Source organism: Typha latifolia, chromosome 4, assembly GCF_019914945.1.
Source record: "Typha latifolia isolate L0001 chromosome 4, TyphaL0001v2, whole genome shotgun sequence".
NCBI lineage: Eukaryota > Viridiplantae > Streptophyta > Magnoliopsida > Poales > Typhaceae > Typha > Typha latifolia.
The window spans coordinates 3,631,032-3,655,043 of record NC_133089.1 but is presented as its reverse complement, the minus strand read 5'-3'; the positions used below and the strand labels follow the sequence as shown (position 1 = coordinate 3,655,043).

General features: G+C 36.9%; 4 protein-coding genes across 7 annotated transcripts; 2 read left to right on the top strand and 2 right to left on the bottom strand.

The window, feature by feature from the left end:
- Positions 1–121: 121 nt before the first annotated feature.
- Positions 122–6,259, top strand: LOC140786408 (retinoblastoma-related protein). 2 transcript variants are annotated; one of them, XM_073134816.1, is made up of 19 exons: positions 122–237; positions 348–436; positions 524–628; positions 747–880; positions 987–1,083; positions 1,184–1,230; positions 1,853–2,051; positions 2,172–2,238; positions 2,356–2,535; positions 2,618–2,811; positions 2,891–3,767; positions 3,896–4,049; positions 4,147–4,219; positions 4,302–4,478; positions 4,557–4,676; positions 4,758–4,902; positions 4,990–5,102; positions 5,648–5,763; positions 5,844–6,259. In XM_073134816.1, the coding sequence occupies exons 2-19, from the start codon at positions 359–361 to the stop codon at positions 5,992–5,994; spliced, it is 3,027 nt and encodes a 1,008-aa protein (XP_072990917.1). In that variant the 5' UTR covers positions 122–237; positions 348–358; the 3' UTR covers positions 5,995–6,259. The 2 variants fall into 2 exon arrangements, with proteins under 2 accessions (XP_072990917.1, XP_072990916.1); XM_073134815.1 differs by having other exon boundaries at positions 122–436.
- An 864-nt stretch (positions 6,260–7,123) lies between these two features.
- Positions 7,124–8,157, bottom strand: LOC140786407 (small ribosomal subunit protein eS27y-like). Its single transcript, XM_073134813.1, has 4 exons — positions 7,991–8,157; positions 7,723–7,824; positions 7,585–7,613; positions 7,124–7,469 (listed from the first exon to the last, which is right to left on the bottom strand). Exons 1-4 carry the CDS (start codon positions 7,991–7,993, stop codon positions 7,343–7,345), a joined length of 261 nt encoding a protein of 86 aa, XP_072990914.1. The 5' UTR covers positions 7,994–8,157; the 3' UTR covers positions 7,124–7,342.
- A 552-nt stretch (positions 8,158–8,709) lies between these two features.
- LOC140786945 (chitin elicitor receptor kinase 1-like) lies at positions 8,710–16,988 on the bottom strand. Of its 3 annotated transcripts, none has more exons than XM_073135667.1 (11): positions 16,185–16,988; positions 15,917–15,961; positions 15,542–15,696; positions 14,712–14,911; positions 12,997–13,086; positions 11,942–12,035; positions 11,693–11,844; positions 11,521–11,612; positions 10,164–10,302; positions 9,302–9,400; positions 8,710–9,203 (listed from the first exon to the last, which is right to left on the bottom strand). In XM_073135667.1, the coding sequence occupies exons 1-11, from the start codon at positions 16,811–16,813 to the stop codon at positions 9,039–9,041; spliced, it is 1,860 nt and encodes a 619-aa protein (XP_072991768.1). In that variant the 5' UTR covers positions 16,814–16,988; the 3' UTR covers positions 8,710–9,038. The 3 variants fall into 3 exon arrangements, with proteins under 3 accessions (XP_072991768.1, XP_072991770.1, XP_072991771.1); XM_073135669.1 differs by having other exon boundaries at positions 13,033–13,086; XM_073135670.1 differs by having other exon boundaries at positions 15,542–15,606.
- A 2,507-nt stretch (positions 16,989–19,495) lies between these two features.
- On the top strand, positions 19,496–23,761 carry LOC140785636 (probable serine/threonine-protein kinase PBL21). Its single transcript, XM_073133580.1, has 8 exons — positions 19,496–20,026; positions 20,738–20,930; positions 21,064–21,242; positions 21,628–21,754; positions 21,843–21,914; positions 22,136–22,322; positions 22,894–23,008; positions 23,339–23,761. The coding sequence occupies exons 2-8, from the start codon at positions 20,780–20,782 to the stop codon at positions 23,609–23,611; spliced, it is 1,104 nt and encodes a 367-aa protein (XP_072989681.1). The 5' UTR covers positions 19,496–20,026; positions 20,738–20,779; the 3' UTR covers positions 23,612–23,761.
- Positions 23,762–24,012: the final 251 nt, after the last annotated feature.

The following is a 24,012-nucleotide window of genomic DNA, read 5'->3' as shown; positions in this document are numbered from 1 at the left end:
CCGCGCTTATGGGGAGGCATTTCTCCTACTAAAGAAATGGGAATATAAGAGGTGACGGAGAAAAAAGGAGGGAAAAAGATAGGGTTTTGCGAGCTCTTCATTGATCCCCCCCCCCCCCTAGGGCTTTCCTATTCAATCCGCCGCTCGATTTGCCACAGATCCATCTTCTCCTGCTGTTTCCGGTCGTTGATCGAGGAGATCGAGGAGAGAAGAGAAGGATTTGGGCTAAGATCCGAGGTGCTTTTTCGATTTCCTGGATCTGTCTGAATCCATAGTTTCTGCGTGGAAAAAAAAATGATCGATCGATTAGGGTTTGAGTTGAGATCCATATGAATTGATGAAAGCAGCTTCCGGGAATATGGAAGACGTGAAGCCCATTCTTTTGCATTCGGATGACGGCGGTGCTATGGAGGCTCGATTCGCGGACCTCTGCAAGGTTTGGCTCTCGGTTTGTTCGATTTCTTTGGTTCTTCTTTGTTTCCTTTCTGGGGTGATTTGAGACAGATGATGTGATGGTGTACAGATCAAATTGGGGGTTGACGAGAATACGATGAGACAGGCGATGATGTTATTCAGAGAAAGCAAGCACATTCTCGTTGCGAGCTCGTCTACTGTTGGAAGCGTATCGGTAAATTGTCCTCTTTGTGTTTCTAGATTTGTTTATTTTGATCTAGTTGCTAAATTAGGATTTATTTGATCTTGATTTTTTTTTTCTCAAACTAATATTTTTTTTCTTTCAAATATAGCCTGAGGAGAATGAGAGGATCTGGTCAGCATTTATTCTGTACTGCGTGTCAAGATTGAGCAAGGGAAGAACCAAACAGGAAAAGGAAGAGAGTGGTATCACACTATGTCAGATATTGAGGGCCTTTAGGCTTAGGTAAGATACCTGTAATTTTCTTTTATATGTTTCCCCTTCTTAGTTCTTTAGGCATTATGCGTTATTTGTGCTAATTCCTTTTTTTATCTACCTTTGCAATATGCAGCATTGTGGAATTCTTCAAAGAAGTGCCACAATTTTGTCTCAAGTTTGGTTATATTTTAAGTGGTCTATATGGTTCAGATTGGGAGAAGAGGCTTGAGGTAGGACAAGGTGGAGTTACATTTAGCTATTACCTCTGAATTTTAGGAGGAGTCTTCCCCTCATAACTAACTTCAGCCATCTTTTGTGTTTCACCTTTAGTTGAAGGAGTTACAAGCAAATGTTGTCCACCTAAGTCTTCTAAGCAGGTGAATTTTTACTGCCATTTTTACTGCCATTTTTCTCCTTTTTGCCTTTATTCAATATTTTCTCTCTTGTCATTGCTTATGAAGTGAATCTTCAGGCTGCGTAGTATTTGAGACATTGGACATGTTACCACTGTATGAAAGTTTGAGTCTTTGAAGTATTATAGAGAAAATTTTCTCAAGAATTGCAACTCATGCTTGCCTTTTTAGCTCTAGAATAGTTTCACTCTGTAAAGACCTTTTATAAAATAGTGTAGTACATTAAATGATAATATGGTAGGGATCACAGATAAGTAAGTCTATCAATGATCATTTTTCGAGATCCGTCTTTCAGGTATACTTTTATATGTCACATCACATTGTTAATTTGCCACAGTACCAGCTAGTAAGCAGAAATGAGCCAGTATTTTAATTTTACTTTATTTAGTATGCAAAAAACCAAAATGTACTGGTCGAGTAAATGCAACATGATGCTGTGATTGATTTTTTTTTTGTTGCTAACTGATCCTTTTCATTGTTTCTAATCAGTTGATGTATGATGTTCATAATTGCAGCCACTTGTATTTACTTATAGCAGCTCTGAAAAGTTATTCATGTTATTAATGATAATCTCATAGCATATCAGGTACTATAGACGTGCATATCAGGAGTTATTCTTACCGAGCGACACAAACAGTGGTCAGAATTCTGCAGTTTCTAGCAATACAGGATATGTTTCTGACTACCATCGCTTTGGGTGGTTGTTATTCTTGGCTTTACGTGTCCATGCATTCAGCCGATTCAAGGATCTAGTGACTTGTACAAATGGACTAGTTTCTATCTTGGTAAGTATTTATGGTATTTTCCTCTTGTATTTTGTCAAGTGTTAAGCACATTTTGTTATCATCTGCTACATTTTGGGTCAGCATATGTGAACATCTCTAATTATTTGAATCTTTATACAGGCCATACTGATTATTCACGTTCCTGTACGCTTAAGGAACTTTACTATCCAGGAAGCTTCAATTTTTGGTAATGATGCTTTAATTAATGACTGTAATGTGCCTGTGTCCCTTTTGACTTTGGTACTTTATTCTATCTCATTGCTTATGCCTTAAAGTGGGGACCTTGTTTCTTGTTGTGATTCAGCTAAGAAATCAGACAAAGGTGTTAACCTTCTTGCTTCTCTTTGTGACAAATATCATACCTCGGAAGATGAGTTGAGCATGGCTCTGGAAAAGACAAATAGTTTGATAGTGGATATTTTGAAGAAGAGTCCATGCCCAGCTTCAGAATGCCGAAAGGATAATTTAGCTTTCATGGACCCAGGTCAGTGAGCCTACCTATTAAAATCTTGCTTCACCTTTATATATATGTCAGAACTCGGGCCAACTATTATCATATTGTGCAGATGGTTTGACATATTTTGAGGATCTGTTGGAGGAAAATTCATTGCAATCAAGTTTACTCATTTTGGAAAAAGATTATGATAATGCAATAAGCACAAAAGGTGAGCTGGATGAGCGCATGTTTGTCAATGATGAGGACAGTCTACTTGGAAGTGGAAGCCTATCTGGAGGTGCCATTAATATATGTGGGGCGAAGGTGTATTGTTGTACCTGTATAAACTATGGCCTCGCATTTTGTTCTCAATTTTTTTCTTACATGATTTTTATTGATGCAGAGGAAATATGATGCAATGGCCTCACCAGCAAAATCAATAACAAGTCCAATGTCACCACCACAGTCTCCTACCTCTCCTGTTGGTGGAAATGGTTTCTGTAATTCCAGGATGGCTCCAGTTACACCAGTGAGCACTGCCATGACGACTGCCAAGTGGCTACGGAATGTAATCTCTCCACTTCCTTCAAGACCTTCAGCAGAGTTGTTGCGCTTTTTTTCAGCATGTGATAAGGATGTTACAAATGATATTGTCCGCAGAGCCAACATAATATTGGGGGCAGTTTTTCCTAGCACTTCCTTTCGAGACCGATGTGTATCTGTAGGTATTCAAGGTGCAAATCGGATGGATACTATCTGGGCTGAACAAAGAAAAGTGGAGGCCATAAAACTATATTTCAGAGTTTTGGAGTCAATGTGTAGAGCCGAATCACATATATTAAACGGAAAGAATCTTACTTCACTATTATCCAATGAACGGTTTCATCGATGTATGCTTGCTTGTTCGGCTGAACTTGTTTTGGCAACTCATAAGACAGTCACTATGATGTTCCCTGCTGTTTTGGAGAAAACTGGCATAACAGCATTTGATTTAAGCAAGGTGATAGAGAGTTTCGTGAGACATGAAGACACTCTCCCAAGAGAGTTGAAGCGGCATCTAAATTCCTTGGAGGAGCGGCTTCTAGAAAGCATGGCATGGGAGAAAGGTTCATCAATGTACAATTCCTTGATTGTTGCTAGGCCTGCTCTCTCTGCAGAGATAAACCGTTTAGGGTTATTGGCAGAACCAATGCCATCTCTTGATGCTATCGCAATACATCATAACATTTCCTCTGGAGGTCTGCCACCTCTCCCATTTCCAAAGCGTGAATGTTCACCAGGTACCTCTACCCCATTACTCTATTGGAATATCTATCCATATTACCCATAATTTAGCGTCTACTTGTAGTTTGTGTGAACAGATCTTTCTTTTTTTAATATTGTTTTGTGCATCTTGTGATTTTTGCAGATCAAAACATGGATGCAGTGTCTCCTAAGAGAACATGCAGTGAACAGAGGAATGTGTTGATAGAACGTAATTCATTTAAGTCACCTGTCAAGGAGCATCTGATCCATAACGGTTTCAAATCAAAGTTACCACCACTTCAGTCTGCTTTTGCAAGGTTGAGAATCTTTAGACATATTATTTGAGTTTCATTGTGAAATTTGCAGATTGGTTGGGACATCTAGATGATTTTAATCTGATAACCTTATATGCAGTCCAACAAGGCCAAATCCTGCAGGTGGAGGGGAAACATGTGCTGAGACGGGGATCAATATCTTCTTTAGTAAGGTAAGTTTTTTTTCTGTAAAGAATTTCTTTTCACCCACTTTCTTGCCATTCAAGTTCTAATTCTGATTTACATTCTCCATAGATTGTAAAGCTGGCTGCTATTAGAATCAGAAGCCTGTGCGAGAGACTGCAGCTTTCTCAGCAAATTATGGAGCGTGTCTACTGCCTTATCCAACAAATTCTTAGCCAACGAACTGCCCTTTTTTTCAATCGACATATTGACCAGCTTATTCTATGCAGCTTCTATGGTGTGGCTAAGGTATGTTGGTAACTTGCAAACTGATCTTTGTTTGCTTGTCACTGCATCTGTTATCCTAAATGGATTTTATCTCTGCAGATTTCCCAACTGACTCTTACTTTCAAGGAGATCATTTTCAACTACAGAAAGCAACCACAATGTAAGCCTCAGGTTTTTCGCAGCGTCTTCATTCATTGGCCATCAACGAGTCGAAGTGGAGTAAGATTCTTCACTCTTTCTCTTTATCTGGAGGTTTCTCCCAAAAAAACACTCATTTTCTAAACATATTTATGGAAGCAGAAAACAGGAGAGGAACACGCGGACATTATCACCTTTTATAATGAGGTATTTATTCCTTCTGTCAAGCCTTTGTTGGTGGAGCTAGGACCTTCTGGAATTACGAACAGAAGCAACAAATCGACTGAAGATAAAAATAGCGCTGATGGTATGTGCTACCTAGTACTAAATGATATTTTCTATGTGGAAAGTTGCCCACTAGCTTTTTGTGAAATAATTCAATCTTGCAAAGCAGGCCAAATTCCAGGATCACCTAGGGTGTCTTCTTTCCCAAATCTTCCCGATATGTCCCCAAAGAAAGTTTCTGCTGCTCACAATGTCTATGTATCCCCTCTGCGATCATCTAAGGTGAGCCTTTCGTCCTTTATAGGAGATTCTGGGTTTTTTTTTTTCACATGCTAACTTAGGAAATCCTGTGTTACTTTTTCTTGTCTTTGACCTTTTACAACATTTTTTTTTGCAGATTTAGCATAAGACAGTTATTTAATGCAGAATTAGTGTTTAAGAAGCTTGAAATATTTTTATCTTTTAAGTCTCATTCTGTCAAATCAACTGATCATGTCTTTTGAACATTTACTCTCTTTTTTCAATTTGACTTTTAATATTGAAGCTATAATTCAATTGATCCCTATAGAAGAGAAAGTAAAACTGCATTACAATATGCATGATCCATAAGATTCGAACAACTTTCTTTGTTGAATCTAATACTGATGGTTTGAAAAACTTTCACCTTTATTTTGATTCATTCTTTTTTCTGTCTTGTTATTTTATCAAATCTCAAGATAAATTACTGCCTCACATTGACCGCTAATTCTTCTGCGCACAAACTCTTGGATAATCACAACTTGCTTTCATGTTTAGTTTGTTGTAATACAAGTTTGTGCCAATTACAGATGGATTCTTTGCTGTCTCCTAGCTCAAAAAGTTATTATGCCTGTGTTGGTGAGAGCACTCATGCTTTCCAGAGCCCTTCCAAGGACTTGACGGCCATTAACAACCGCTTGAATTGGTGTGTAAGCTAACTTATATATTGATGTAATCCCCAGTGAAAATAATTCTGATTACTGATAGTTGATCAAAATACTGCAGCGGTAGGAAGGTCAGCGGCAGACTCAACTTTGATATGGTGAGTGATTCAGTCGTAGCTGGGAGCCTTGGCCATCAAAGTGGCAGTTCTGCTTCGGCCACAGCAGTTGCCACCTTAAAGTTGCCCATCAAGTGTGAGCAAACCGATTCATAATGGCTTTTGGTGTGGGCTTTCTAACCTATCAATAGATCTCTAATCTTATGATATCATCCTTGTATGAGGTTTAGGTCGGGGGAAATTATGTGTGAGCAGCTCGCTTGTGTAGAATAAACAAAAAATGCTGCTCAATTGATTTCCCCATCTGCTTCATGAGTTTTAGTTCCGAAGCTCCTTAAAAAGCACATACGGTTATTACTGATGTAATTTAATAAGTTCTGCTTATCTATATGTAATGTAAATTAGATAGTCTTTTGTGGCATTTGTCGTTATTTCTGGAAGCTAAAGGTTTGCAAAGCACTGGGCCTCGTCCGCCTATAGCCTCGCAATGAGATTGTCTAGATTGGCAAGGAAATTGAACATTTTAGTTGCTCGCGATTGAATAAAAGAAATTGTATAATTGAAAATGTTTGCCGCTATGGACAATTATATGGTACGGTCCGTCCCACTATTTGTCAGCAGTGAAATTTTCTTGTGCAAGAGACCTCGATCACCTTCGATAATACCCAAATTCTATGTGCCCGCTGCCCGGATACGGCTCCCAAATGAAGCTAATCAAAGTAAGTGAACATATACAAGTGCGATAGTTTGCAATATGATGTTCCAAAGTCCAAACGGATGTTACCGTACTCATGTTCTATAGATTAAAACTATCACCAATGTAATATATATATATATATATATATGCACTTGACCACTATACTTGAGGAGTCTATTCCGTGAATGGATTATGTGCTCCAAGATTGAAGAACAGGAAGAAGTATCAAGGCCTCAAACACCTGGTCAAGATTGGCGCAGACCCATTTCGGATTCGGCCAGAGTTTTGGCTCGAATAATTCGAGGCCGAGTCGGGTCGGGGCATGCTGGTTGAGCACCCCCTACAACCGCACATGGCAACTCCATTTATGCATATAGAGAAAAGAACCAAGAGAAGAGATGACTTGAATTGGTTAAGACATCCAGTAGAGCCTCAATTTAGAAGACTAGAAAAAATCAGAAAGCATCGCAGATATCAGTTATCATGACATTTGAGTAACAAAATCACTTAGTAGACTAGAAAAAATTAAACTTAAACAACAACAACAAAAAGTACCCAGCAACAAGAACAGCTCATGGAAGCCCAACATTATAGATCCAATAAGCATGAAGCATTAAAGCATTTTATAGTCTGCGAGAGTGTGAATTGAACACAATGTAATAGTCCAGGCAGCAGCAAAAATTACTAAACGATTACAAACCATGACATAAATCTAAAGCCCTCTTCTCAAGAATCAAAAAAGCAAGAAAGACTCGGATAACTGATGCCGTAATAAAGTAGAGAGACAAGTGACATACACCACCAGCCTCAGTCACCCTTTCGCCTAAAAGAGCAACCCTCGGTGAGCCTGGCACGCCCACCAGTCGGCTGGCACAACACCGTCTGGCAGCCGGCGCAGACGACGACGGTCTGCGAATGGCTAAACACGGTCGTTCTGCAACACAGAATTGATATTGAAAAAAAGAGAATTGAAATGTAAGCTCAACAATGAATGCATAGGCAAAAGTTGTCACAAAAATCACATCTTTCCAGCGTTATAATAGACTTACATGTTGAAGCAACCTTGGCACTTGACGTCCTAGAAAGATAAGAAACAGACTAAGTATAAAACCACAATTAGGGAGCAAGAAACAAAGTTTTTCAATCAACAAAATGAGGTCTTGTGCAAGTGAAACGAGATCAATTACCATGAAGAAGGAGTTGGGAGACTGGACGAGGCGCTTGAGCTTGTGCTTCCTCTTCTCGAGCTCAGCCGGAGGATTCAGCAGGTCGATGTCGTTTTGGAGGACCTATAGCACCGGCAAAGATTAAGACGAAAACAAGTAAGAATTCTTGACCGAGAGGAATTGGATTACAAGAGCATCTACTACAGCAAGGCTCAATCATCGAACACAGAATCCCCTTAGCAGACGAGATCTATAAACACTATACGGCAACAAGGAACGAAGAGCTCACCATCTTGACGAAACCCTAGAAAGATCGTAGGAACTTCGAAAGACGGAGAACAAAAGGCGAGACAGCCGCGACGAGAGGAAGCCATAAACCCTAACGGGTCGATTATATAAATTAGAAGAGCAGTGATTCCAAACCGTCGGATGGAAATAACTGCGATCTGAGACGTTGGCCGAGTAAATTGTAAGGTCCGAGATTAAAAAACAATTTTCTTTTGTTCCTTTTTTTCGCTAATTTTGCTATATCTTATATTATGTGAAGACATGGGGCCATAGGGGCATTTGCATAAAGAGCCCTTTATTTTGATAATAGTTAGATTGAGATTTTTATACACACATTTTATATAACTTATAAACACATTATAGTTAGCATAGAGAATAGGCATACTTAATTTAAAAAAACTCAATCTTATTATTACCAAAATTTTTATAAAAAAATTAATGTGAGTAGCCAGAACATATACGAGTTGATTTTGAGATGATGAAAGACATGAGATATGGTCCTTGTTATAACAAAAAAAAAATCGTAATCATTGTATTTGATATAATAGATAATTTAAAGGCATGATATGTTACATATCCATTACCTTAATAATTTTTAAGTTTTTGGATCAACTAATTAAATATTAACAATAATTACCATAAAACGTCTCCAAATTACATTCTACAACTACCAATACATATAGTACTAACCCTCAGAAATATTATTATTATCATATCTGCTTCTTATAAATAGCCTATTTATCATCTTCTCAAACCAAATCCCGAATAAGAGTTGCATACAGAGGTTTTCATAGTTGAGAGCCCAAGCTTGATTCTGGTCTTACAACTGGAAACATAAATGTTACAATGAGCAGTATACAACTATATATCCTATATATATTACAGAGCATACATACATCCATGTAGAGGAGCCTCTTATTGACTAATAACTTCATCAAAGAGAATATGTAGAGGGGACTCGAGCTTCTCTTGGTTGACTTGTTAATGAAATATGTCACTTAAAATTCTATATGCATATACAGCTACCACGGAGACAGCAGGAGAACAAGCTATCTCTCAGACATGAGGTTGATCAGACCTTGGTTTTCAAGGAAAGAGTTCATGTTCCAGCGTTCACTACTGGAAGACAGCAACGTCAGAGCAACTACAATATGTTTCATGGCTGGTCTCTGCTTGGGATTGTCTTGTGTGCATGCTCTGGCGAGTTGCGCCATCTGATGCAGAAAAACGAAGGGAAAAAATAACATAATTCAGCTGAATGAGCTTCATAAATCATAAACTAGTTCTTACTCGGGGAACTTGCATTTCTGACCTGAAGGATTGAGTCGATTCGGTAGTCATCACCAAGCCTAGGATCAACTAGTTTCCGGAGATCCTCCTCAGGATGCTTCTTGTTAAGAACATCCTCAAACTGCAGTGTACAGGAGACGGAAAAAAAGTCAATGCGCAACAAATGCACTTATATATAGAGCTGTAAAGTTGTGAGTGCATTAGGCGTGCATTCACACGATATAGTCATGCGAGTGGACAGCGCTTACAAAGGGGGGCAGGAGAAGAGAGAAGCATGAGCTAGCATCATGTTATATCATTCAACAGCTTATGAGTATAAGCATGATAGATATCTCAAAACCAAATCTCATGTGTTCTACTGTCTTTCTTATACATCAAAATCAAATGATGTGGCTGAAGCTTATCCATTCAAATAAGATTGGACTGCATAATAGACCTAAAACCTTGATTTGATCCAAAAAGTGATTGCTTAGAAGATTCAAGGGATTGACATTGATTTTAAAGATGTAGAAAGGACAAGTCCAAGAGGATGCTTCACGGCATAGATCAAATAAGTATATTTATCTTCTCATTAAGTAAATCACTTCAAAGCTTCTTGCTGATTGAAGAGTTCTATCCTCTAAAACATTGGTTCTTTGGTTTCTAGACACCGTAAGGTTAGTGATCATGTCCCATGCTACGGATTTTGAGATGAATCTGTCACTAACTTTTGGCTGCAACAATTGGTAGGATGAGAATACAATCCAGAGTACAAGCAACCTAGTTGATCCTTCAGTTAAACTACATAATCAAAATAAACAAGTCTTATAAACAACAGATCTTTGAGTTACAAGCGTTATAGAATATTAAAAGGAGCCTACTGTGAGTTCGAAAGAAAGAAATACCAGAGCAGCCAACCCCTTCGGATATGTGGCAGATTCATTTGTCATCACAATAGCTTCTTTCGCTGAAATAAGCTCATAGAGGACAACACCAAAAGCGTAGACATCCACCTTAGGAGAAACATCACCGAATAGAACATATCTGAAAGGGAAATTTTAAAGTTGTAAACCTGTAAGCAGTCAAGATTGCACCATTTTATGCAGCAATCTCTAAGAAAAATATATCTTTAGTACTACTTGACTCCATTAAGCTGCAGCTCTTTCGCTGGCTGTGAGTGTTGGTTAACCTTTCTGTTTTCTGTCTTGTACATCTTTGAGCTTAGTAAATATAAAATTATGTATAAAGAAGCATAACTGTGATATGGACCACATAAATGACCTATTATATCATGTATAAAGGAAAAAATCTCATGGTTTGGGGTGCAAAGCTGACTTAAAAAGCCCTGTTACTCAACTAGACAATGGACAACCAATAAGTGTTAGGAAAATGATATCTTGGAGAGAAACATTGATTGGAGGTGAAATATTTAGTAAATTATTTGGGCCTCTGGAAAAAAAAAATGCGAGCAAATTGAAAATGAAAAAGAGGCACATATAAGAAAAAACAACCATCACATTAAATATCTTTCAAAGTACTTGGTTGGATTTTAAGACTATGTCAACCAAGGAAAGTTTCTTGTTTAGTATGTCCCAAGAAGCTTTGAGTTCCTAAGTTATACCAATATACTCTGTAGATCAGGTCTTGACTCCTAACTCTAGAATTTTTTGCACTATCTTATTTTCCTTTACCGGGCTCTAAATCTTCTCTATACAAATCCATACCATCTCAATTTACTCCCCAGCACTTTCATTTCAAGTTAGGAAACTTTGTACAACTCTAGTTTTAGTAATAAATGAGCCTTTATAACAAACTTCCAAAATGAGATGGAAGTTACTTCCCAAACCTCTTTAGCATTTGATTTTTTTTCTACAGTCATATAGCAAGAAAATATTCCTGAGATGTAAGTTGCATCTGGAGATCAACCAACTCTTCTACACTACAGTGTACTGATTTATTATCCGATCATGAACCAAACTGAATAGCTGACAATGACAATATATTATAACTTTCACCTTGTGTGCTAATATGAAAAGAGAGAAAAAGGAACATCATCATTCCTCCATTAGCTTTTTAAAAATACTCTTTCTAGAGAATGGTACAGCCTAGGATTCTGATATGTTTGCCTAGGGAGGACTTCACTGGACCACCAACGCTGGTGAAAGAAATAAACACAAGATTGCTAGTAACTCAAGGAGGATGGTATCATATAGACAAACACACAGAGATGGAGAGGGAGAGAGAGACTATTGCACTTCTTACTCTGCCGGTATGTAACCAAATGTGCCAACCACTCTTGTTGACGAATTTGTCTTTCCAGCCTCAGTAAGTTTTGTCAATCCAAAATCTGCAACCTGCAAAGTAGTTACACATTATTATTCGAAGTCCAGAAGCACCTCAACTAAGTTTCCCTAGTCAGAGAACTGATGACAACCTTTCCCCGAAATTTTTTATCTATTAGGATGTTTGCTGATTTGATATCACAATGTACATATAATGGAACAATATGTTCGTGAATATACTCAAGACCTCTTGCCGAATCAAGAGCAATTTGCAATCTAGCAGCCCATGACAGAGGATCCCGAACTACAAGCAGATATATAAGATAACATCAATCATCTAAAGAAATGCATAAAGACATCTCCTTGTAAAATTTGGCACTCCTATGAACCAGGGACCTTACCTGACCCATGCAAATGTTGGCCTAAGTTCCCATTCTCAATGTATTCGTAGACAAGGAACAAGGAACCTTCAATGCAGTATCCTACTAAGCGAACCTGCACAAAGATTTAAGAATGACATACTAGAGATATTCATAAGACTAGTCCTCCTATTCAGGCTGACAGGCTACCTAATGCAGTCATTGTATTTATCTACATAATGAGCATAAAACAAGATAAAAAATATCCAGATACTAATGTTCACACATAAACTCTGTATATTGAGATACTCGCCTACTCATATTTGCCCTCCATGATTTAAATGTACTTCATATTATCAAATCAGGCAGAACATGAATGGTCCTCAAAAGCTTCACTTAACTTGTACAGATAATGCTCAACTGTTTAGAAGTCTAGACAAAGAGTTGAAAATAATCAAGTTCCACACCTTGATGGTTAGACAATTACTAATGCATTTTATGATCATCCGCCTCAAAGATTATATATTTCCCATACCTAGCTTTGCGCCCTTGATTGCACACCGCACCCTCTTGACATGATGATGAACAAGTAGCATACAAATAAAAGATAGTACTAAATTTTATTAGACATACAACAATTTTATTTAATGGTGAAAATAGCAAGAGAGGATTACAGACTTGCAGTAGAAACTGTCTTAGTTCTTTTGGGTAAAAGGAGAAGCAACAAAAACAGAAAAGAAAAAAGGAGTACCTTAACACATTAACTTGAATATGATTATTCATTTCTCCAAAAAACGAACTGAATATGAATTTTCATATTTACTTGGTTTTGATTCTAAACTTATAATAGCCATGGTCGTTGAAGAATCAACTAGCACGAATGCACGATATTCAGAAATAATCATCACACCTCCAAGACTTGTGAAAAGAGTACATCTGATGTGGAAATTTACTATAATGATGTTACCATATGGAAAGTCAACGGAAAGTCAGAAACTTCTGAATAGACAGACAGTCAGTTGACAGTTAATCCGTCAGATATAGTAAATGTATTCAGACAATAACTGAAATCTAAACAAAAGGAGAAGCCATCTCACTAGATTCAAGTGATGAACATGTGATAGAACTTTTACTTCAGCAATAAATTCTTTAGATGCATCCATATCCATTTTCTTGACAGCAGTTTTCTGCAGGACAAGAGTCAAAACTCAAACAGAGAGTTATCTTAAAAATCATTATCATATACAATTAACTGAGAGAATTTGGATAAATGGAATATTATAAGATGAACCCAATTAAGCCTGAAAGCTGATCAGCTAAAGTCAACACTATTAATGCCATAAAATTACCATCAGCAATGATGAATTTACATGTTATGATTCGCTGAAGAGAAAGAACAGATTTTATGAGCCAATACACTGTCCATCAACATAAAGATTACAGAGTTTACATATTCTTTGTATCAATCAACATTTAAATTTTACCTGTCAACTATTCACTTTTATTAGTAACAGGAAAATAAATGACACAAAGGATATTTCTTGTTTAATGACAGAATTATGAAAAGAAACAAAAAGTAATGCATGGATTAATGTGCTATTAAGCGCATATGATATACCAATAGTAGCACAACAAATATGACTCTCCTAGGGATGAAAATGGATCAGGACCTATCTGCTGAACCAGATTTCCTTTCCCAGTTTAGGCCGACATAGACATAATTTTAATTGGCTCATCTGAATTTGGATCCAAATACATCCAAGGGTAGACTCATCTGGATATGGTTTCCATTAACTCACCATTTATTCTAAAAGCTTAAGTTATTAGAAAATGGTAAATTTTATATTTTATATTCTAACAAGACTTCTTACTTCTAAGCTAAGATATTTTGATAGGTCAAAAAAGTGTGCTTGACTTAAATTGGTGAAAATTTTATATTTTAAATGACTGATAAGCTTGACAGAATTCAAAATCTGCTATCTCTACTTTGATACCATGTTAACTTATAATCTTCTCTAAAAGCTTAAGCTACTAAAGAATGATTTATATTTTATATTCTAACAAATTTAAATATTTCTTTTCAAAATTAGATCCATATAATAGTACATGAGATAGAGTTAATTATGCTGACACCCCCTCTATACCAGGTTTTCACGAAGACCCCCTAAACTTTTTAGGTTACATAGAAAATTTTAATGTCACCCTTCTGCTATCTCTACTCTGATACCATGTTAACTTACAATTTGCTTTAAAAGATTAAGCTACTAAAGAATGATAGTTTTTATATTTTATATTCTAACAAATTCAAATATTTCTTTTCAAAATTAGATCCATATAATAGTATATGAGATATGAAAATAAAAGGCTCTCGTACCAACAACTTCAGTGTTCTTTAGCGATTCCCCAATTTGTTTCTTATATACTTACTCAATATGACATTCTGAATTGTATATGACTGATATTCATGTGATATAGTGTTCAAAAATTGAAGAACAGTTTCTTGAGTGTACCATCATATATAAGAAAAAATCTTTAAGCACATCAAATGAAAAAAAAAAAAACATACTAAACGAGTGAGAAACTTAGCTCACATCACTAAGACAGATGTTCAAAGACATGCATTTATGATCTAAATGTTTGTTACCTTCAAGCCATTCAATTCCATATCTGGTTAAGCTAAATCATGGAATAAACAAAGCAAAGCATTATACCTATGACAAATGCTTTGAAAATGGTCTTCATAAGTAATCACATAACCACTAGAAATTGCATCTCAACTTTCTTAGTATCACTAAAAAATGGCCCAACCAACCTCTCCTCTGAGCACTGCATAATAAACAGATCCAAAACCACCTTGTCCAATCTTATTAGACATGCTGAAGTCATTTGTAGCACTACGGAGTTCCTCATAGGAGAATTCTACTGATTTATCATCTGCAACACCTATAAGAGGGGAAGAATTGCCACCTTGAGGAGTTGGCACCGGAATTCTATCTGAGGCTGCTATGTTACCTACATAAAACAAGGAAGAGATAACAAATATACATCCCCCTACATGAACTGTGCCACAGCAGCAGAGAACAGATTAAGAAGCAAAGAAAAAATACTTTCCATGTCCTAAATGTATAGTACCTAGTTTCATATGTCATTCCATTCTTATTCAACTCAAACTGATTTATGTTGTACATCAGTTCTTTCAATAGAATGGATTCTTACACACAGGTGGCAACCAAACTAAAATTTAAGTACGGACTCTAACTATGGCCAGTACAGGGATTCATAATTGCTGCTGTTAAAAGAAGTTTTTGCCAGTTTAAAAAGGTTGGTGATGTTCCCCAATGTTTAGATGGATTGAATTCAAAACCTACCAGAGCTCTAGACTCTTAGTTGATTGCCACGAATATCTGGCAAACCGGCAGCCAATGCCTCTAAAAGTTACATAGGAGAGATGGCTAATTAAATAATAGATAGATTGTTATTCATATTATTTGCAACTGCTCTATGAACAACAATAGAATGCACAACAAAATTTAGATCTCTAGATCATGAAAAAGAAAAAAGTTTCCTCCTATAGATAAAAAGCATATAGAAAAAGTAACTGCTAAAGAAGCTAATGGAATCAAACTGGAGAATAACCATTACCGAGTGGAAGGGAACTGTCATCAGATGTTGATGGAAGAAAGGATGCCTTCTTCTTTTTCTTGGGCCTATAAATATAAACATAGAAACAGATGGCTAGAACCAGTAGAGTTGTTGCAGCTACTAGAGTTCCAGCAATGACTCCAACATTTCTGTGTCTATTAAACAGTGACAAGCAGATTGCATTCATGTTAAAGAACTCCAGGAGAATATACCTGCTCTGTAGATTGGAATAATTTCTAATGTAGAAGCATCATTAGCTCAGAAAAGCAAAGAATACAACCTGTGCTGCAGAGGGTGATAAAAATCTACCCATGCGAGAATTGACCAGAAGAAAATAAATTGGTTGCAACTAATAAGTGATAAACCAAAATTTACCTCGATGGGAGCATCGGGAGAGAATGATATTTTCCATTTGGATCTGCAATAAAATACGCAAACTTTTAAGCACCAAAGTTACTAAAACAACTAGAAGTTGAAATATAATATATTGGGAAACCGAATGCATCAGAAATGAAATACACAAATGCAGTTATTGGACCGCTGTTATCATCCAAAAGTATATAAATGACTACTTTTATGCCATAAAGTCCAAATTAAATATATCTTCTAACTCCCCAAACCACCCCGATTAAAGAACTCATCTTTGGCAGGAATAAACACGATTCCCTTCCGCGCGCCGAAATCCACACCAGGATTGTACGCCTGAATCAACTCCTTCTGCGAATACAACCCGTACTCCGCAGCCACCGACGAAAGATTATCCCCAGATCGAAGAGGATACGTCACAAACAACCCGTACTCCCTTGACACAGCCCCATTCCCGCACGAGCAATTCACCGTGACATTAATCGTCACCCAATCGGGCACGTTGAGCTCAGGATAGCTATTGACCTCGGCGAGCCAGTGACCGGTGGTGAGTCCGGCGAAGACGCTGTCGGCGACCTTGTCGTAAGTGTCGACGTGCTGGAAGACGTAAGGAAAGGTGTGGGCGAGGTATTCGCCGTCGACGCAATCGCAGGGGAAGTAGACAGTGACGCGGGAGCCGGATGGGATGCTGCCCATCTTCGTGATGTTAGGGTTGTACGGGTGGACCTCGTCGGCCGTTAGGCCGAAGAGAGCGGAGATGTTGCTGAGGGTTTGTACTTTCTTGGGAGACACGTAGTAGGATCCAAGAGCGAGATCGCATCCTCTCTGGCAAAAGGACTCTGACCGGAGAAGAGAAGAGACCAAGATTGCGAAGAAGAGAAGGGAACGCGACCCAAGATTCGGCATGTCTCTGTTTCGATCTATAGAGGGGAAGGGAAGCGAAGAGGATAAACCCTAACCTTAGATATGGGAGAGCTACGATTTCGTAAGGATGAAGAAGCCGTGAGAAAAGGGGTGAAGAGTAGAGGAGGAAGAAGGAGAACTCTAGTCTCTAGTGTGTGTGTGTGTGTTAGACTGTTCGTTTTGGTACGCGGGAGTTTTGACTGCAATAGCCAATAGGCATGCCAGGGCCCAAGTTTGAAAAGGACCTCTCTCAAGAATATTTTCGAAAAAGACCCACCTGCGGTCTGTTTCTGCCACTCCAGTCCTTTTTTCTTGTCTATTTGCAAGCCTCAGTTTGTTTTATGATCTCCTTTTAACTGAATTACTTTGCATCCCAGTGGTTAAGTTAAAAGTGATAATCTTTTATCCGAATCATTTATTTTATTTATTAAAAAGATCGAGTTCATATTTATTATTTCTTAACATATTTTAAGTTTAACCTATTTATTACTCGCTATCTATTCATGATCCGATACACAATAATCTAATTTTGATCCGAGTAAACTAACTTATAATTCAAATAAATTTATTTATAATCTAACAAAGATATTTGTTATTAATCGTAGAAAGGGGAGCAATCTAAGCTTAATGGGCATGCTCTTAATGATGATTACAAAGTTGACAAGAACCTCCTCTTGAGTAGATTTCCGACGGCAAGGAATGACAGGGATCGTATTAATGTGTTCCCTGGACTTAAGCCCATGCATGAACTGCGCACTCCCACTTTCCAAAAAAATAATAATAAGATTGACTTTGATACTAAAAGAGATTAATAATTGACTCAAAAATCTAGAACAGTTAGATGACAGATCTACAAGAGATATCATCATGTCTTACTAGCTCTCTCCCCTTTTCTTTCGACTTGTAATTTGCGAGAGTGATATGGTTGTTATTTATGCAGCTGGATGGAGTTGTAATGGTGACAGGATATTGACTGCCATTATCATTAGCATGATTCATACAAGCTAGCCTTAGTCATCCTGAGAGAGAGAGTGAGAAAAAAAGAGTCGATAGCAACCTAAGCTCATAATATATATTAGTATATATTACAGAGAACTAACTATGATTAGCCATCAGACTCATAATCTATCAATATATATATATATATATACCCATCTAAAATTTATAATCTTAATATAATGACTATAATAGCCCGTTTTCACATTATATACCGGTTTTTTGGTTTTAAAACCATATTAGGTAAAATAAAAAAAAGTACATTAGTCAAGAATATTTGATTACGTGAGTCTCACTCTCGTTCTTTTTTTCCATTAAGATCTATCTCTTTTAGATATGATTGTGATAGATATAATTATACATTAATTATAAAAAATAATTTTTTAATATTAAATAATTTAAATTTGATTTTTCGGAGATAGACTTCAATTTAAATATGATTCTCTTCTCTATATATTATTAAATTAAATTTAAATTAATTTTAAACTAACTAAAGATATATGTAAATAATAAAAAAATAGTCAAATAGATAAAATTTAATTAACTTTCATCAAGTTAATTATAAAAAGATGTCAATATCCTTATTATGATAAATATACATTACTCATAGTTAAAAATATATATGTGTTTTACATAATAAATTATTAAGGTAATATAATTATCAAAAAAATAATTATTACCTATTGAACTGGTAATATCTTGATTAATAATTACCTCTATCGTATGAAAGAAGTACTATAAAACATGCAACCAATTGTAATTCATTTTGGTCGGTAACTAACCAATTACTTTAATCTCCATTAATCTCTATTGATCTTTGTAGCAGATAAGAATATTAATAGGAAAAGATCAACTAAAGTGTCAACCACTAAGTAGCCCCAGTTTTTTGTATCTTTAACAGGGCAGCATTTTTGTGAGGATATGCTGGAGCTCATAATAATAGATAACATTAGGATAAGCAGTGGATCCTCCACAAACCATTCAAATATTCCTGTAAGTCTAACAATAGTTATAGAACAACCAATGTGATCATGCCATGTAACTAAATTGTATGAAATCTTACACAGAAGCCGCTAGCAATTTATTTTAGAATAATTTGGCGATGTGCAATGATGTATAGGCCGTCTAATTGGTGTTGGGAATTTTCTATAAGGTGACTGCTCATTGTGCAGCCTACTACCAATTCACTTATTTATCTTATGGATGACCAAATTCTTATCCAATAAAGTTTACATCTTTACGTAGTTTACCATATTCTTTGTTACTTCCTAAAAACAAATTCACGAAGAATCTAGGGAAAGATTGGCGATTCTTATACACAGTTTCCATTAAAGAGAATCTACTCATTAAAGAGAAAGTTAGCCGTTATTTCTCTCACTTCATTTCTGTTCTCAGAAGAAAAAAAAACTCCCCATTTTCTCCATCTTTCTCTTTATCGTTTCTACCACTTCAATTTTTTATATGCCAAGGATGGTAGCCGGAAGGAATAAGAGGGGAAAGAGGAAGAGAGGGAAAAAAAATTTATCCGCAGAACCATCCAACCAGCAGTAACAGACAACCTCCTTCTGATTGCTTTACAGCCCATATAAAAAGACACATTTTTCTATCATTCCTGAACCTTCTCTTTTATCCTGCCTTCTTTCTCTCTCTCAATTGTATAATACCCATTGTTTATCGTCAAGGTTCACCACATTCTCTCATTCCATCATTGGCGTTCTTCTTCTCTTGGGCTTTTCCTTTGATGGGTAGTCGTCCCCTGAGCCTTCTGATGCAGAAAAGAGCCTCTTTTACTTATTTGATTTCGATTGCTGTGGTGTTGGTGGGGAAGTGAAGGGAAGAGAAGGGGGAACAACTCATTACACTAGGTTGGCGCCGTGTCGCTATCTTTCGGCATCTGGGTCCTGTGAGATGATTGGAAACAGGAATGTTGAATAAAGTATGAAGGGGTTAAAGTACATTGGTGATTCTTACAGCTCAAGAGGCCGGTGGGGTTTGAGCAAACAGCCGTCTTGGGTACGGACTCATGTTGGATTTCGTGAACTGGATCATGTAGCACTATTGTCGGGGTAGTTATTTTTTGGGGGGATCCTCGATTGGTTTCTTCATCTTGGTTCTTTTTCTTCGAGGGGATTCATTGGTTTATATTTGGGGGTTTCCAGAGGCGGACTTGGGATGAAGACTTTTGGTTCTGGCTATCGCAAGTCGCTGCATTTGCATAATGTAAGCGTAGTATTTCATATTTATTTTACTTTTAGACAACCAAATTTGATGTCAAAGTTTGAATACGATATCTGCATATCATGTCGCGTGATGCTAATGTTTTGTTTCGATGCCCATCAATTTGATGACTCTATTGGCGAAGGTACACTTGCATGTCCAGAAATAAGATGGATGATCTTATTATTGTTTTCATCTTAAACCATGGCTCATATGTTCGTGATGATAAGGACAAATTTCTATTAACAAGGATGGTCGCTGCCATGTTTTAGTGGAGAGAAATTCGTTCATCCTTTTACCTTCAATTATATGTAGATTTGGTGTAGGTAGATTTGCTGATTTGGGATTATATCTGGCATATTTTGTTTCTTTCATTATTCAACCAACATTTCTTTGTGTCATTCACAAAAGAAGTATATTTAATTCGTTAAGATATGTGAATTGCTCATTATACTACTGTGATTCTGATATGCTCATTTTAAGGACAAAGATCGTAGCAAGTTTTCTCGGCTTTCTGTTTCTAATTCAGAGTGAGGACTAGTGATAAATAGTGAAGTTATCTCTTCAGATTCTTATCTACTAGTATATACGTTGTTTCCACCCCCTTATTTGTGATTTTCCTTATTGTGTAGTTTACTTATTTAAACATAGAAACAGGGGAAGTATGTGTTAAATTGGGTATAAATTTAACTTCATTCGGTTCTACTCTTGCAGATGCTAGTCAGGTGCCAAGAAGACAGTTAGATCCTGTACCAAATGTCAACGACTCTTGTAGCTGCTCTCGGAGGTGCTGCAGGAGGCGTGACATTGGTAGGGATAGTGGTTAGTCTTGTAAAGTGTTGCTTATTGAGTTATAAGAGTTCTTCAAAAACTTCTGAGACCAATTCATCAGATCTTTCTCTGCAAGGTACCTGCTTTTGCTGTAGTCTTTCCAGACTGCATGTTGGCATTTGTTCTGGAGAAGTATACCAGATTTTGTACTGTAGTCTTGGCTTTCAGTTGGATAAAATATTGAACTTTTTTTGACCTCTTACCCTCAGAACTGCAAGGAGCACGAGGTCTTACTCTGCAGGAACTAAATGTGGCTACAAGGAATTTCAGCAATATCAATCTTATTGGCAATGGGATATTTGGGGAAGTGTACAAGGGTTTGCTTCCAAATATGATTGTAGCTATTAAAAGAAGATCATCTGCTCCCTGCCCAGAATTCATACAAGAGGTACTACTAGCTTCAGCAGTAAACGGTCTGCTGTAGATGATTAAATGGGTCGCATATTACATGAACAATTTTGCATGGACAAGTTGTACAAGCTAATGTTACTTCATCATGTGCAAAATGTCTAGCCTACTATTGACATCTTACTGAAATTTAAGGTTGAAAAAAAAGAACATAATCCACTGGACACATAATGTTTTTTCTTCTGTTTGACCTGGATGACTTTCTTATAGTAGCTTATTTCCTTTTGATTGGCATGTAAGGAAGCTTCCAAACTGCTGCATAAATTCTATACAAGCTCGAATTATTTTTGATAGCAAGTTTTCTCCTTTTTGTTTTATCCTATCTGATAGACATTTGGTGTAAATATAATGTTTCTACTTTGTAGGTCCATTACCTGTCATCTATTCGCCATCGCAATATTGTGAGCCTCTTTGGGTATTGCCAGGAAAAGGACTTGCAGATGCTTATCTATGAGTATATACCAAATGGCAGTGTTTCCACCCACTTGTGTGGTGATTTTTCTTCACTTGTAGCATATCATTATTTATTAGAGAAACAATTAAATATATATCTCAATTTCCTTGGGTTGTTCTTATGCAGATGCTAGTAAGGTGTCAATGCAAAAATTAGAATTCAAGCACAGGCTTTCCATAGCCCATGGAACAGCTAAAGGTGATTGTTTGGAAAATCATGGATCATGGCAGTTATCCTCATGTTGACTTATACTTATTAAAATATAATGTGCCAAGATGAACTTTGGCCTTATATAACGATCTAGTTGAAATTATTATCTTACATGTCTTTAGATTTCAATATTGTACTCAATTTCTTGGAGATAACCTGAAGCAGTTTGACTCTGGAATCTGAATGCCTGTGTCCTTTCTGTTGCTCAGGTCTGAGGCACCTGCATTCTTTGAATCCTCCTCTGGTGCATAAGAACTTCAAAACATCAAATGTACTTGTCGATGAAGATTTTATACCAAAAGTTGCAGATGCAGGAATACGAGGCTTACTTGATCGAATTGATGGGGATGATCCATCTTATCAAATGGCAAAAGATGATCCTTTTCTCGATCCTGAGTATTTCCTATCTCTTAACAACTTAAGATTTTACATATTCTGTCAATTATAATAGAGAGAAAGGAAAATTTACAGCAGGACGTATAATCTGCAGTCCTGACTCTCAGTCAATACTATCTGTCATGTACCAAAAAATCAGTTAGCTTGTTTTATCCACAGTTACAACTTACAACTGTATTATCAAAATAAACTTATAAGCAACAATGGCGAGACTCGGGGCCCAGAAAATTTGGATCCTAGGATTGCAAACTTCTCTGGTCCCTTAGATCTTGAACTGAAGATAAGTAGCTAGAATTGTTTGAAATTTGAAGTACTGTAACTTGGTAGAATCTAGTAATTCAATCAAGTAGAAGTAGAGACTTGATAGAAGGATGATCCAGCTCATGAGGCTCCTTCCAAGGACTCTAAAGGGAATGATTATATGCAGCCTTACCGCATTTTAGGAGAGGCTGTACATTGTGTAGAATGATTCGCACTTGTCACCAGTGGCAACTTGGTGGCAAGCTTACAATTACATGAAATGACAACCATATCCTTATGACGTCTGTGCTCTCTCTGATTGCTTGTACAGGGTGGTGGAGTCTAGAAGATTTTCTGAAAAAAGTGATGTGTACAGTTTTGGGGTGTTTCTTTTGGAGCTACTAACTGGAAGGGAAGCTAGATTTGAACAAAGCGTCATCCATTGGGTAAGTGGTCAGGATTTTAATACTTGATTTTCACAAAATGATGAAGTGTGTGCCTACCTTAATCTCATCCATTCTCTTTGTGAAATTATCATTTGTCTTTCTGGCCTCATCTGCTGCCACTTGAGAGTATATTCTACCAGGTTCTGTCTTCAACCAAATTTGAAGCAACCTAGTGCTTTCTCAGCTGTTTATCCAAACTCCTTGTAGTTTTGTGCATTCACATTCATTTATAGATCAACTTACTCTTTTTCTGAGTAATACTATTCTCTGTTGTACTTTATCTCCTTCAAATAACTTTGAATTTTCAACTTGCACTCTTCTTATATGCAGGCAGAAAATTTTCAGGAATCAAGTAATATCTCTACCCTGGTTGATCAAAAAATGGGAAGTAGTTTTACTTCAGAAAGCATGAGGGAGCTCTTGCAGCTAATAGTCTTGTGTGTGAACCCATTCAGCGAGCGGCGTCCATCTATGAATTACGTGGAGATGGAAATTGACCGGATACGGGAGAAAGAAATGACTTTGACAACAATCATGGGTGAAGGCACCACAACAGTGATTCTCGGAAGCCAACTATTTAGTACATCAAAACAAAGATTGTAACCCATGCCCCTCGAATTGTATATGTGCTCTTTCTCATTGGATTTGTTAACTTCTGCTGCAATGTAAGTGTACAAAATGGAACAGCTGCATTACTCTTTTCAATTTCATTTTCCCACCATTGATGATAAATATAATCTTTCTGTTGCTTCATCTCAATATACAATATATAGTCAATTTTTCGCGTGAATTCCATATGCTGTTGTTTACAGTTCTACTAGACATGTTTTGGTCTAGAATTAGTGAAATATTTGCCTTTTGGCATACTGCTGTTATTGATGCTAAATGATTATTATTTGCTTTGTCTTTCATATCTTTATCATCTGCAAGGGATTTAGCTAAAAGCAAATCATGGAGTTTAATCTGCCAAAACACTACACATTTGGAATGATGATTCATCTTGA

Excerpts from the sequence above, each read along its gene's own strand:
- LOC140786408 (XM_073134815.1), top strand. The coding sequence starts at position 338 with ATGAAAGCAGCTTCCGGGAATATGGAAGACGTGAAGCCCATTCTTTTG. Across the intron at positions 437-523 it reads GATTCGCGGACCTCTGCAAG|ATCAAATTGGGGGTTGACGA; the intron begins GTTTGGCTCTCG and ends GATGGTGTACAG. Across the intron at positions 4,220-4,301 it reads TCAATATCTTCTTTAGTAAG|ATTGTAAAGCTGGCTGCTAT; the intron begins GTAAGTTTTTTT and ends CATTCTCCATAG.
- LOC140786407 (XM_073134813.1), bottom strand. Across the intron at positions 7,614-7,722 it reads CTCCCAACTCCTTCTTCATG|GACGTCAAGTGCCAAGGTTG; the intron begins GTAATTGATCTC and ends TTATCTTTCTAG. Across the intron at positions 7,470-7,584 it reads TGCCAAGGTTGCTTCAACAT|AACGACCGTGTTTAGCCATT; the intron begins GTAAGTCTATTA and ends TCTGTGTTGCAG.
- LOC140786945 (XM_073135667.1), bottom strand. The coding sequence starts at position 16,813 with ATGCCGAATCTTGGGTCGCGTTCCCTTCTCTTCTTCGCAATCTTGGTC. Across the intron at positions 13,087-14,711 it reads ATGCAGTGCTCAGAGGAGAG|AAAACTGCTGTCAAGAAAAT; the intron begins GTTGGTTGGGCC and ends CTTGTCCTGCAG. Across the intron at positions 11,613-11,692 it reads ATAAAAAATTTCGGGGAAAG|GTTGCAGATTTTGGATTGAC; the intron begins GTTGTCATCAGT and ends ACTACTTTGCAG.
- LOC140785636 (XM_073133580.1), top strand. The coding sequence starts at position 20,780 with ATGTCAACGACTCTTGTAGCTGCTCTCGGAGGTGCTGCAGGAGGCGTG. Across the intron at positions 21,755-21,842 it reads TGTTTCCACCCACTTGTGTG|ATGCTAGTAAGGTGTCAATG; the intron begins GTGATTTTTCTT and ends GTTCTTATGCAG. Across the intron at positions 22,323-22,893 it reads GATCCTTTTCTCGATCCTGA|GGTGGTGGAGTCTAGAAGAT; the intron begins GTATTTCCTATC and ends TTGCTTGTACAG.